The sequence below is a fragment of the Mirounga leonina genome, unplaced genomic scaffold (assembly GCF_011800145.1).
Source record: "Mirounga leonina isolate KUSES-001 unplaced genomic scaffold, KU_Mleo_1.0 Mir_94, whole genome shotgun sequence".
Lineage (NCBI taxonomy): Eukaryota > Metazoa > Chordata > Mammalia > Carnivora > Phocidae > Mirounga > Mirounga leonina.
The window spans coordinates 49,426,355-49,438,409 of NW_023270855.1; the positions used below are offsets into that span (position 1 = coordinate 49,426,355).

The 12,055-nt window shown below is 62.2% G+C and overlaps 2 protein-coding genes across 4 annotated transcripts in view; one reads left to right on the top strand and one right to left on the bottom strand.

Annotated features, from left to right (window-relative positions):
• Positions 1 to 2,910, top strand: part of RFX1 (regulatory factor X1) — a 32,206-nt gene extending 29,296 nt beyond the window's left edge. For all 3 annotated transcript variants that reach the window (XM_034996371.1, XM_034996372.1, XM_034996373.1), the window contains 5 exons: positions 519 to 668; positions 766 to 974; positions 1,332 to 1,485; positions 1,565 to 1,610; positions 1,720 to 2,910. In XM_034996371.1, the coding sequence (XP_034852262.1) occupies positions 519 to 668; positions 766 to 974; positions 1,332 to 1,485; positions 1,565 to 1,610; positions 1,720 to 1,889 (729 nt within the window). In that variant the 3' untranslated portion in view covers positions 1,890 to 2,910. The remainder of the gene's footprint in view (positions 1 to 518; positions 669 to 765; positions 975 to 1,331; positions 1,486 to 1,564; positions 1,611 to 1,719) is intronic.
• Positions 2,911 to 3,027: 117 nt separating this feature from the next.
• On the bottom strand, positions 3,028 to 11,013 carry DCAF15 (DDB1 and CUL4 associated factor 15). The gene is made up of 13 exons (XM_034996374.1): positions 10,863 to 11,013; positions 9,041 to 9,138; positions 8,815 to 8,950; positions 8,002 to 8,108; positions 7,779 to 7,918; positions 7,524 to 7,694; positions 5,224 to 5,658; positions 5,051 to 5,142; positions 4,841 to 4,969; positions 4,655 to 4,740; positions 4,319 to 4,423; positions 4,123 to 4,238; positions 3,028 to 3,765 (listed from the first exon to the last, which is right to left on the bottom strand). The coding sequence occupies exons 1-13, from the start codon at positions 10,992 to 10,994 to the stop codon at positions 3,710 to 3,712; spliced, it is 1,803 nt and encodes a 600-aa protein (XP_034852265.1). The 5' UTR covers positions 10,995 to 11,013; the 3' UTR covers positions 3,028 to 3,709.
• Positions 11,014 to 12,055: the final 1,042 nt, after the last annotated feature.

Here is a 12,055-nt window from a genome sequence, read left to right on the forward strand (position 1 = left end):
GGAGACAGTTATATGGAACTGGGCATCTGAAGCATTACTCCTGGGTGCACTGGACAGGGGGTGAGGAGTGGAGAGGTGGAAAGAGTAGAAGCTGGATCCAATGAAAAAAAATGAATAAATGTATTCATTTATTCAGCACACATTTATTGAGCATCTACTGTTCTCCATGCTGGGAGCACAGCAGTGACCAAGACGGACAACACCCCACCTTCCCTAACCTGACATTCTAGCCAGTGCCCTCTGAGAATTTCTCTTGTGTCCTTTCATTAAAAATAATAATAATGCGGGTCAGACACATTATATTGATTTTTTTTTTTTTTTGCCCCGTACTTTGGGTGTCCACCCGAAGTTTGAAAATCCCGACCCCTTGATCTCCCAACAAAAGCAACGAGGTACATCCCTCCCTTTTAGGAGAAGGAAAGGCTCAGAGAAGTTGCAGCGGATGGGGCAGGGGATGGGGGAGGGGGGATCGCACCGTCCACGCGCACATCCGCCACCTGCCACATCCGGCCCCGCAGGTGGCAGCGGCCGGCGCCTTCGCGCAGACGCTGCGACGCTACACGTCGCTCAACCACTTGGCGCAGGCGGCGCGCGCCGTGCTGCAGAACACGGCGCAGATCAACCAGATGCTGAGCGACCTCAACCGCGTGGACTTCGCCAACGTGCAGGTGAGCGCGCGACGGGGCCGGCGAGCGCGGCGCGGGTGAGGGCAGCGCGGCCCCGGGGCGGCGGCTGAGCCGCGGGCATTTGCCGGCCGTCCTCCAGGAGCAGGCCTCGTGGGTGTGCCGCTGCGAGGACCGCGTGGTGCAGCGGCTGGAGCAGGACTTCAAGGTGACCCTGCAGCAGCAGAACTCACTGGAGCAGTGGGCGGCCTGGCTGGACGGCGTCGTGAGCCAGGTGCTCAAGCCCTACCAGGGCAGCGCCGGCTTCCCCAAGGCCGCCAAGCTCTTCCTCCTCAAGTGGTCCTTCTACAGGTGCGCTCTGGCTCCGCCTCCGCCTCCCGGAAGGGGCGGGGCCTCGGGACGGCTCCTCCTCTCCGGGGGGCCGGCCAAAATGGGATCAGGGGAGGCCCCGCCTCCTCGCGGGACTTGGGACCAGAGAAGATCCCGCTTCCTCGGGGCTCGGGTTCCCTTTCACCAGGGCGGAGGTCCCTGTTGGCGGTGGGCAGGGTGAGGACCCTATGCTCTCACTGTTGGACGCACTTGGGAAAGCCGGGGCGGGGCCGGACCGGGGTAGCAGGGCTAGCTGGCGCGTGGGGGGTCGTTGAGGCACGGAAGGCTGGCGAGGGGCGGCACCGGGCCTGATGGCCTCCGTTCCGCCGCCGCCCACAGCTCCATGGTGATCCGGGACCTGACCCTGCGCAGCGCTGCCAGCTTTGGTTCTTTCCACCTCATCCGGCTGCTCTACGACGAGTACATGTACTACCTGATCGAGCACCGTGTGGCCCAGGCCAAGGGCGAGACCCCAATCGCCGTCATGGGCGAGGTGCGCGCGGCGGGGCGCTGAGGGCGCGGGCGGGGCGCCCCTCGGCGGGACCCTCACCCCTTGTCTTGCCTCCTTGCAGTTCGCCAACCTGACCACCTCGCTGAACCCCCTTGACCCGGACAAAGGTAGGCGGGGCGTGTCCCCTAGCGTGGGCCCGAGTCCCAGGAGCGGCAGTCGGGGCGGTGGGGATGGAGGAGACGCCACGCTGAGTCGGGCCTGCTCTGTGTGCCCCAGACGAGGAGGAGGAAGAGGAGGAGGAGAGCGAGGACGAGCTGCCGCAGGACATCTCGCTGGCGGCTGGCGGCGAGTCGCCCGCGCTGGGCCCTGACGCCCTGGAGCCGCCGGCCAAGCTGGCACGGACAGACGCGCGTGGCCTCTTCGTGCAGGCGCTGCCCTCCAGCTAAGCCCGCGGCCTCCCCCGCCCCGCCCGCCCGCCCCCGCCGCCCGTCCACGCCAGGGTCCCTCACAGCTTCTGTGGCTTCGCTGTCACCGTTCCAGCCTCCGGCCGGGAGGGGGCCGCCAAGACAGGGAAGGCTAGGGGGTCCCTGCCCGCAGTGGGGCCGGCACAATCACAGGGCCGGGCGGAGCCGCAGCTGCAAACTGACACAAAAGACGTGCCTTAAGGAACCCGCCACCGTGCCCAGGTGCCCCGTGGGACAGCCAGCTAGGCTCCTTGGCCCCGAAGGCCTCAGCATCTCCCCCAGCCCCACCCTCCCGCCACCCCAGGGGGCAGGCAGGCAGGCCCCCCTCCCCTGTGGAACTGTTAACTTATTCAGCTCGCTGGCTTTGCACAGTCTGTCCCGGGCCCAGCCCTGAGCCCCAGGTGGGCACAGGTGGGCATCACCTGGGGACCCCCACTGTCAGCAGCAGCCCCAGGACCCCTGCCCCAGCAACCCCACCGCTCCCCACTCCTTGGTATAAGTGCAATTAAAGCCGTGGGTGTCGCATCTTCTCCAGAGCTGGGCCCTCCCTTGCCCCGCAGCCCTCGAGGAGGGCACTGTCCTGGCCTGGTTGGGGGGAGGGCGGCCGGGGGCACCGCCTCCAGCTTCCAAAGAGCAGCAGGCCGGGCTGGGCGTGGGAGCCCAGAGGGGCCTGCTGCTGGCAGTGGGGCCCGGAAGTGCCCGCGCCTGTCCCGACCCCGGCTGGGGGCTCGGCTCCCTCAGATCCAAGACCCCGGCGTCCCAGGCCACCCGCCTCTGGTTTGTAATGGAACCTCTGTGCTCCTTCTCTCCCGGGAGACTGTGCTTCTCCTCCGTGCAGTGCGACCCGCCCCCCACATGACTATTGTGCGATTTGTGAGCCGCCTGAGCGGAGTTGGTAACTTGTTGGTTTTTTTCCAACCATCATGGCCTTATCTGTTCCGGTTTTCTCAGTGTCTTCAACCTGTGAGATAGATGTTTATGGCAAAAAGCAAAAAAAAAAAAAAGACAAAAAAAAAAAGACAAAAAAGATCTGACCTATTGTATAAAAATCACTATTTTGTGTGCTCCGCGTGCTACAGCTTTTGGGGTGGCCCCCCCCACGTCCCCTCCCCATTCCCTCGGGGCCCCCCGCTCCTGGCCGTGAAAGTGTCCACGCGTGTGGTAGTCTAGTGTGCCGAGCTGTTTTCTACCTTTTTGTAGTCTTTCTTAAAACAATAAATTCCGCTGTGCTATGTGGCTGCTGCTGAGTCGCGGGGCCCTGGGGCCGGGGCTCCGACTGGGCCCCGAGCGGCAGTAAGGGGAATTCAGGGAGGTTCAGAAATAAAACATTTATTACATGAAGAGGAACGACGGGCGGGGGGAGGGGATGGCCACGAGGTCTGCCCCCTCAGGTGGGGGGAGGCTGGGGCAGGCAGGGGAAGGGGGTCCATTCGGCCTCCCTGGGGGGCAATGTCCACACCCGTAGCCAAGGAAAGGGGCAGATGCACAGAGAGCAAGGGCCTGTGCCCAGCGCAGGGTGAATGAAGGTGGGCGCTTGAGGCTGGTGGGGCAGGGGGCTCCCTCCCTCTGCCCCTTCCCAACTTAAATAGGCATAAATAAGAAGCGTCCGGACTCTCAGGCCACCAGGGGCTGCCCCGCCCAGCCCCCTTCCCCGCAGCCTAACACGAGTGCCGGCCCGTCGGTCGGTCGCGTCGGGCGGCCGGTCATCGGTCGGCCAGCCAGCCGGGGAGAGGCTGCCAGGAAGGCGGCCGGCTCCCAGGCCACGGAGGTAGTTGGAGTCAGTGTCCAGAACGGCCGGGCCCTCACAGCACAATCCATGTGTATCGCTCACTGTCTGCCAGAACCTTCAGTGAGCACCCTGCAGGGAAGGGTCAGAAGGGAGCCATGGAGTCTCTGCAGGCCCAGGCTGAGGGGAGGGGCCTGCCTCTTTCCCTGACTTGATTTGGGCCACAAGGTTCCAGAAGGCAGCGACCCCGTTGAGTTATCCGGCGGCCTCCCAGTAGAGGTCTGCTAAATGAGTGCATGGACTGGCTGGGGGTCCCCAGGTGCCACACCCGCCCGGTCCTCCCCGGGCCTGCCCTGCCCCCATTCCAGTTCCACTAGCGCGGCCAGCGGACTCCATTCAGGAACACTGAGGAATCCACAGGTGCTCTAGGCCTGGCATGGCACCAGAGAAGGACCTCGGTCCTGACGGTCACCGGGTCACGGGGCCCACCTTTGTGCAGCGCCTCGTTGGTCATCCTATTGACGTAGCGGCCGCTGCTCTCGGGCACTAGCCACTTCATGACCATGTCCACGCAGCTCTTGCGGTATGAGCTCCAGACGCTGCCGCTGAGGGCAAGGGGGTGAGGGCTCTCATCACCCAGGCCACCCACCCCGGCCCCCGGCCCCCGGCCCCGGCCCCCCCTCACCTGGTCTGCCCCTTGACCTCGGTGAGGTCGCCGACGCTGACTGTCACGAAGATGCCCGTGTTGAGGTCCCATGCCACCTTGAGGCTGGTGTGATAGGTCTTTGGTCTGCAGTGGGGTGGGGGGCAAAGGAGAAAGGGATGGGACCAGTGGGTCCCTCAGCTGGGACCCGGGCGACCCTGAGGGTCTTCTGTCTTTGGAGCAGTAATGGAGTGTGCGGTCCAGGCTTTGGGGGCAGGGGAAGTCGTCTCCTGTCCCGACTCGCCCACCCCCGCAGAAGCAGCTGAGTGTGGCCTCGTGCTGGGCAGATGAGGGGCTTCTCTGCTCCCACTCGCTCACCGGAGCTGGCCCTCCTCGCTGGGGGACGGGAATGCCAGCAGCAGCAGGCCGATGTTGATGAGGACCTGATTGGTTTCCGGGCAGACCTGGGGGGGTGAAGGGGCGGGGACGGCAGGGACAGCTACGGAGGTGACGCCCAGAACAGGGAGGCCCCGGGCCCGCCCTGTCCCCCTCCCCGGGGCCCACCTCCAGGATGACAATGTCATAGTCACTGAAGGAACAAAACTGGTGGGCCCAGGTGGCATCGTGGCGGATGACCTCATTGATGACGTATTCGAAGTCCAGCGTGAGCTGCTCCACCGTCAGGTACTGACCCTGTGGGCGGTGGGCCGGGAGAGCTGCCTCAACTGCCGCCCCCGCAGGCTCCCCGGGGGGGCTGGCACCACTGGCACCAACCTGGACGGCGGCCTGCTCCCGCATGGGCCGCAGGTTACGGCCACGGAGATCAGTCACCACAAAGGGCAAGGAGATCTTGTCATCCTCGAGCTCTGAGGGAACAGGACATGGGAGTAGGGGGGCGGGCCCCCCCACGCCTAGGGCCCTGCCCGCTGGGTGGGTTTCCGGCTCACCGTCCTCCGGCTCCGTCCCTTCGCTGGAGCCCAGCACGTAGTACAGCTTGGTGTAGTTGACGTAGCCGGGCTCCGGGGCGGGCGCCTCGGCTGCAGGGGGGCTGTCTCGGGGTGCCACCTCCCCGCCTGGGGCCAGGGGCTCCGAGGGCAGACGGCAGCGGCTGCCCGACGGCCCCGGGCAGGGGGGCGGCCGGGCTTCCTCCAAGGCCCCCCCCCTTGCCTCTCTAGCCCTACGGAAGATGTCGGCCACAAACTCCTTGGCTTTGGCGACGGCGGGCGAGGGCTCGGGGGCCCCGGGGGGCCGGGCGGGGGCCACTTCAGGGCAGGGGCTGGGGAGGGCGGGGGGCACCTCGGGGCTCTGGGGCCCAGGGGGGCTGGGAGGGGCGGGGGGGCAGGTGGTGTGGTCATACAGGATTTGGCAGAAGCTGCTCTCGCCTGGAACAAAAACCAGAGAGGGAGGTGGGGGCCGGTCAACAGACAAGGTCAAGTTTAGGACACTGCCAACCGCCCTCACTGCCCCGGGGGCCGGTTCTTAGAAATCCACCTTGAGGAGACCCTTCTACAAGACTTACCTATGTTGAAAGAGCAGTCGGGAACACTCAGAAGGGAAAAAGGCCTTATACACACGCGCGTGCACATAAGCAACACTCATTCAGACTTTAGTTCTGAGCATCTACCAAATGCCACACACTAAGGACATGAGCGAATAAGACACAAAACTCCCCGCCCTTGGGGGGCTGACAGTGACAAAAGCTAAGTTTACTACACAGCCATGCCTCCTCCCCAATGGGAACTGACTGGCTTGGGCACACGGCAGCCAAATCCCAGGCCTCCATCTGTCTCTGCCCGACTAGGGACCGGTCCCCCCGCCCCCCCCGGAGGATGTGGGCGCAGCACGGACAACCCTAACGCACTCAACGAGCAGCACCAGGAGCTGGGCACCACCTCCGCAGGGCCCCCCACAATCAATCCTGGGAGGATGGGGGCTGTGTCCTCCCAGTTCAGAGACTAGGGACCGAGGCTCAGGGAGAAACTTGTCCAAGGTCACACTGCAAGACAATGCGAACCAATGCACTGCTGTCCACCAGCGTGGACAAAACTCACTCCCCTTCTGTGTAAATGGTGAGGTGACAGACATGGGTGACCGTGCCCCCCTCACCCTCGAATGCGCACAGCTGAGTCCTGTCCCACGTGGCCCTTCCTACAGAGACCCATAGCCACAAGTCCAGAGGGTACGGGCCTCAGCTAGGCCCGGCTTGTTGGGGCTCACAGCTTGACGAGGGGCAGGGCCTTGCCCACAACGGCTCAGGTGGCCAGGGTCAGGAGGCCCCTGGATGGGCCTGGGGACAGGGCATCCTGGCCCTTGTTGATGTGTGGGCTCAGTTATATACATTTAATTCTCTTTTCATATCCGCTCCCCTCCCTCTCCCAGGGGCAACCATTTTAATGTAGTTAACGGGGGTCTTTCCATTTGACTGGGTTCTTGCAAAATCGGAACATTTTTAATTTATATGTAAGTGGTATCATTATCCGGTTATAGATCTCCTTCCGTTTCTCTTACATTGGAGCGCGTCTTTAAGGCAACGCTCCACGGACATGCACGCTGGGGCGCCCGCTGGGGCGCCCAATGGGGCTGCTGATCCAAGAGAATACCTGCCTTGTCCCACCTCCCTGATCCCCAGGGATGAAGAGCAGGCAGCCCCCAAAGCCTTGGACATGCCCAGGCACAGGACTGTGGTCACACGGCTGCCGTGCGGCCCCGAGAGTGCAGGGGAGGCCCCAGGGCCCCACATCACCACCAGCCGGTAGCATCATCCAGCTTCTTAACTTTGGCCACCCTGTCAAGGGACATCACCTTGTGATCTCACTGGCGCTTTTTCTATTCCCAAAGACATATGACAGCCAGCCGTCCACTAACAACTCCCTGAAATTTTAAATTTTTGAAATGAGCACTGTGCCACCCAGCATGGTAGTCACGGCCACGTGTAGCTGTTTGAACTCAACTAAAATGAACTGAAATTAAAAACTCAGTTCCTTGATCACGCAAGCCACTTTCAAGGGGCTATTGGGGGGCAGCTGTAGCCGACCCGGCAGACACAGACCATCCCAGCCCTGTGGAAAGTTCTAGAGGACAGCGCTGGGGTGGAGCATGGCTAGCTTTGCAGTCCGTACTCCCGCTTTCCAGCCGAGTGACCTCGGACAGGGGACTTCGCCTCTCCAGACCTCATTCAGGGTCAGGGGACTGGGGGCTCTGAGGATTCCAGCAGGTGCCAGGCCCATCATCAGACCGGGGGGCCTACCTGCCGAGTGGACTGAGACGGCGCAGGCCACCAGAGAGTAGCTGGTGTTGAGCAGCACCACCTGGTCCTTCTTGAGCTGGAAGGCGGGCTGGAAGGTGGGGAAGGGGTAGACCACCTGGTACTTGGTGTGCAGCATGAAGCCGTGCCGCAGGCACTGAGCGCTTGGGTCGCCTGCAGCAACACATGCCCCGCAGGCTCACTCGTGGCCTCGGGGCAGGGAGGCGGCCCGCACCCCGAGGCTCCCCGGCCGCTCACCTGGATGGGCCCGGCTGGCTTCCCGGCACGCGGCGCAGCGGCCTGGCGGTGGCACGGCCACAGTGCTGATGTAGATGTCTCGGTGGTTCTCGTCACTCATCATCATCATGTTCATGAGCATCCCGTTGGCCGAGCGGGTGCTGGGGGCCGGCACGCCTTCAGCAGCCTGGCCCACGCCCCGCCCTCCCCGGGTCCCCAGGCCTTCCGTGTCCCCACATCTTACTTGAAGCCAAAGACGATGACCTTGGAGGCATCGCTGGGCCACTCGCACACGGTCAAGTACAGGTCACTGTAGATCTCCTCGTCCTGGAAGAGCCGCACCTGCCGGACCTGAGCAGCACGTTCAGGGTCGGTATGGGGTCACAGCGGGTAGGGTGGGGGGCGTAGGGAACCCGAGGCTGCACCACACTGGGCTGGAATCGGAGCTGGGGCTGAGCTGGCAGGAGCACCCTTTCTGGGGAGGGAGGTGGTCGAGCTAGGGAGTCCCAAGCAGCTCCTACACCATACCCCTCTGCCTTCCTGAGGACAGGCTGGGGAGGCTCCCCTTACGAGGAGGGGAACCAGGGAGGCCAGCCTGGCACAGGCGGAAGCTGAGGAGAGCCCTGCCCCAAGAAAGGGGACTCTGCCAGACACATCAGTTCCACGCCCAATCCACCCTGAAACCTGTTCACCTCTCCGAGCTCATGTGTAAACTGGGGTAAATGCACTAACCTTCTGGAAAGGGGGGGTCAAGGAGTCAAAGTCAGGGTTAAGCGAACAGGCTAGCAAAGCTCCGGGTCCCACCTGGCCTGAGCCTGCCGTGTCCTTCTTAGGCATGTATGCTGAGTCGAACCACACAAAAGTGCCGCTATCTACCCACTTGCAACTATAAAAATGGCAACTGCACGTGGTTTGACCAAATACACGGAATACTGACAATGACCCTTGGAGTAGAATTTCTCCACTTTATGGACAAGGAAGCTGAGGCTCAGGGGGGTGCTGTGATCTGCTGGTCATGCTGCTGGAAGGGACAGCCCAGCCCTGGGCCCGGCCCTACCAGCTTGAGTTTGCTGTGGACGTTGAACTCCCACCAGTACAGATGGTAGATGTAGAAGGAGAAGTCATCATCCCCGCTGCTGCTGGTGTACGAAAGAACGTAACGGCCGCACTTGGAAAAGCCCAGGAAGATGTGTCTGTGGGGGTGGGGGCAGAACAGCAGGTCAGGACCAGCCTGCCGGCCCCGCCCAGCTCCCCCACCTCAGCCCAGCCTCGCACAGCCTCACCCTGCGTAGAGAAAGTCCTCGTCCACAATATTCTTGAGCGAGACGCAGACCCTGGGCGGCAGCTTCCGGAAGAGGCGAGGCGAGAGCTGCCCACTGATCTGGGGAAGGGGTGGCCCTGGCTCATGAGGTACCAACACCCCCAGTCCCCTCACCTAAAGCACAGTAGCACCCCCAAGATCTGGCCCAGACACACAGGCCCACTTCCTAATAACCATGACGGTCAAGAGTGGTCCAAGCTCTGGAAGGTGGGAATAGCTGGGGAAGATCAGCTGGGCCTCACCTGAGCCTCCCCTTCCACCATGGACCCATGCCACCCTCCCAGCCCCACATCTCTCCAGCCTCAGAACCCCTCTTGCCCAAGCAACCAGGTTCTAAGAACCAGCAATGGTATCACTCCCCACCCCCAGGAAGGTTCCCCATTCACCCTTGGTCACAGTGGGCCACTGGTTGACTTCCTGAAGGCTGCTTCATGGTGCACTGAGCTGTGGGTGTCCTCGACCCCTAAGGAGGCTTGACCAACTGAACTCACCTGTCCCTGACCCACTAGCTTACACACAGGGTGCTCAGGACCTTTGGGACGGCCTTGGCCTCAGCTGGGGACCCACAGAGGCAGAACAGTGGGGCTGACCAGTGACCTTCCAATTCCTGCCCAATTCCCCCTTCTCAATTAACCTAGCCACCTTCTAACCGACTCCCTCATCCCAAAAACTTCAAGGAAGGATGGGGGGGGGGGCAGGCAGGCACAAGCTGCGTAGTAGGGCATCAGAGAGCACCCTGAGTGCTACAGCCCAGTCTGAGTGAGATACTTGGCCTTGCCCTCAAGAGAGTACAGTCTGATGGGAAAGAGACCTATCTGGGGAGCTCCCTAGCAGACGGGGGAGACAGCCCACTCCTCAAGGGGATCCCAGTCTGATGGAACAGCCCTGTTGGTGAGGCCCAGGCTGACAGGGGAGACACAATCCCTATCCAGGGAGCTTCCAAGCTAAGGGTGGAGCCACAGCCCAACCCAGGGAACAACCAGGCTGAAGGCGGAGACTGTCCCTGCCCCAGGACCTCGTCAAAAGGAGGAGACACAGAGCTGCCCTCACAGAGTTCCCAGCCTAATGGAGAAGGTGCTCCCCCTATCCACAAGGATACAGTTCTGCCCAGGTTGCTGCTACCTGACAGCAGATTCACATGTCTGCCCTACCAGAGCTCCCGAACTGATGCGGGAGATACATGCTGGCATGCTGTGAGTTTACTGTCTGATGGAGAAGACAGAGCCCTGCTCAGGGAGCTCCCAATCTGAGGGGAAAGACCAGGCTTTCTCCAAGGAGGTCCCTCCCATTCAATGGGGGAGGCAGACACAGGTACAGGAACTCCCAGCTCCCGTGTGGTCAGAGCAGGGACAGAGAGAGGAACACCAGGCAGAGGAAGCCCAAAGCCGGTAGCAGGGGCTCCGCCAAGGGGGCGGGAAGGCTCCATACGGAGGGGCCATGAGAGCAGGGTTTTGGAAAAATGAGTCTGACCCTGGATCGCCCCCTTCCTCCTTATTCCTCCAGCGACCCCCTCCCATCCAAGCCCTTTCTCGGCCACCCCCATCAGCCCTTCCATCCGAGCCCCCTCCCCGGGACCCCGCCCCCAGCCCCCTCCATCCAAACCCCCGTCCCAGCCCCCTCCATCCAAGCCCTCTCCCCCGGGCCCCGCCCAGCCCCCTTCCTCCGAGCCCCCTCCCCCCGGGCTCCGCCCCCAACCCCTCACCCCGCGAACGCCCTCCCTCCCTCCGCCTCCCTCGTCCCATCTCCCCCCCTCCGGCGCGCTCCTCCCAGACTCCAGGCCTTACCTTGACCCGCTCCAGCTGTTTGAGGACGTGCTCCCGCCGCCGCCCCGCTGCCCGCTTCCCTCCGGCGCCCCCGGGGCCGCCGCCGCCGCTCCCGGCCCCGCTATTCCGCTCCGATTTCGAGCTGGGCGCCATTTTCACCCCCTCCCTCCACTTCCGGAGCAACCGGCCTTTTCGTCCCACCCCCGCCGCCTCCTCATTGGCCCTTTCTCGGCATTGAGGCCCGTCGGTTGGGTGAAAGCCCGCACTCGGGGCCTCTTCCCGCTAGGCCTGTCCATCATAGCCACCTCGGCCCTTGATTGGTAGAGATGGTACAACCCCGTGGTTCGCCGCCGTATTCCCGCCTTTCCGCAAGGACGCACCCGTCAGAGGCCCCATTTGCGCCCCTTGCCGAGATGACTTTGACCGGATAGGCGAAGGCCCCTATCCCTCTCGGCGGCGTCACGCCCCCCTGTGGCTGGTGGGTTTCCATGGAGACCGCGGGCGGTCCAGGCCCGTGGGCGGGGCGATCGAAGCCCCTGGTCCACACCGGCCGGAGTCCCCACAGCGCCCTATCCGGATGCACAGAGGCCTGGCGAGTATCCTGGGGCCACCCGGCCAGGCCGAGGAAAGGGCTTTGCAAAAAAAAAAAAAAAGATGAGATTAAATGAAAACATTTTTCGGATGGGCTGGGGGCGGCCTGGTGGGATGATGATGATGATGATAGCATCGATCGCTTATATAGCACTTCACATGTGCTAGACATGGTTCTGAGCTTACAACAATTCTATGTAGTAGGTCGCTGTTGTGCCCATTTTACAGATGACAGTAATAATAATAATTGTTGAATGTCTGCTAGGAGTATCGTCTCCATGTGGCGTTTGCTCATTTAATTTTCCCAACAGTTTTGCAGATAGGTCCTTTTATTTTTATTTTTTTATTTTAAAGATTTTATTTATTTATTTGACAGAGAGAGACACAGCGAGAGAGGGAACACAAGCAGGGAGAGTGGGAGAAGAAGAAGCAGGCTTCCCGCGGAGCAGGGAGCCCAATGCGGGGCTCGATCCCAGGACCCTGGCATCATGACCTGAGCCGAAGGCAGACGCTTAACGACTGAGCCACCCAGGCGCCCCGATAGGTCCTTTTATTATGTCAATTTTACACAGGATGAAACAGGCTTACAGTGTAGTGCTCCTGAGTACCTGACATGCGAATAC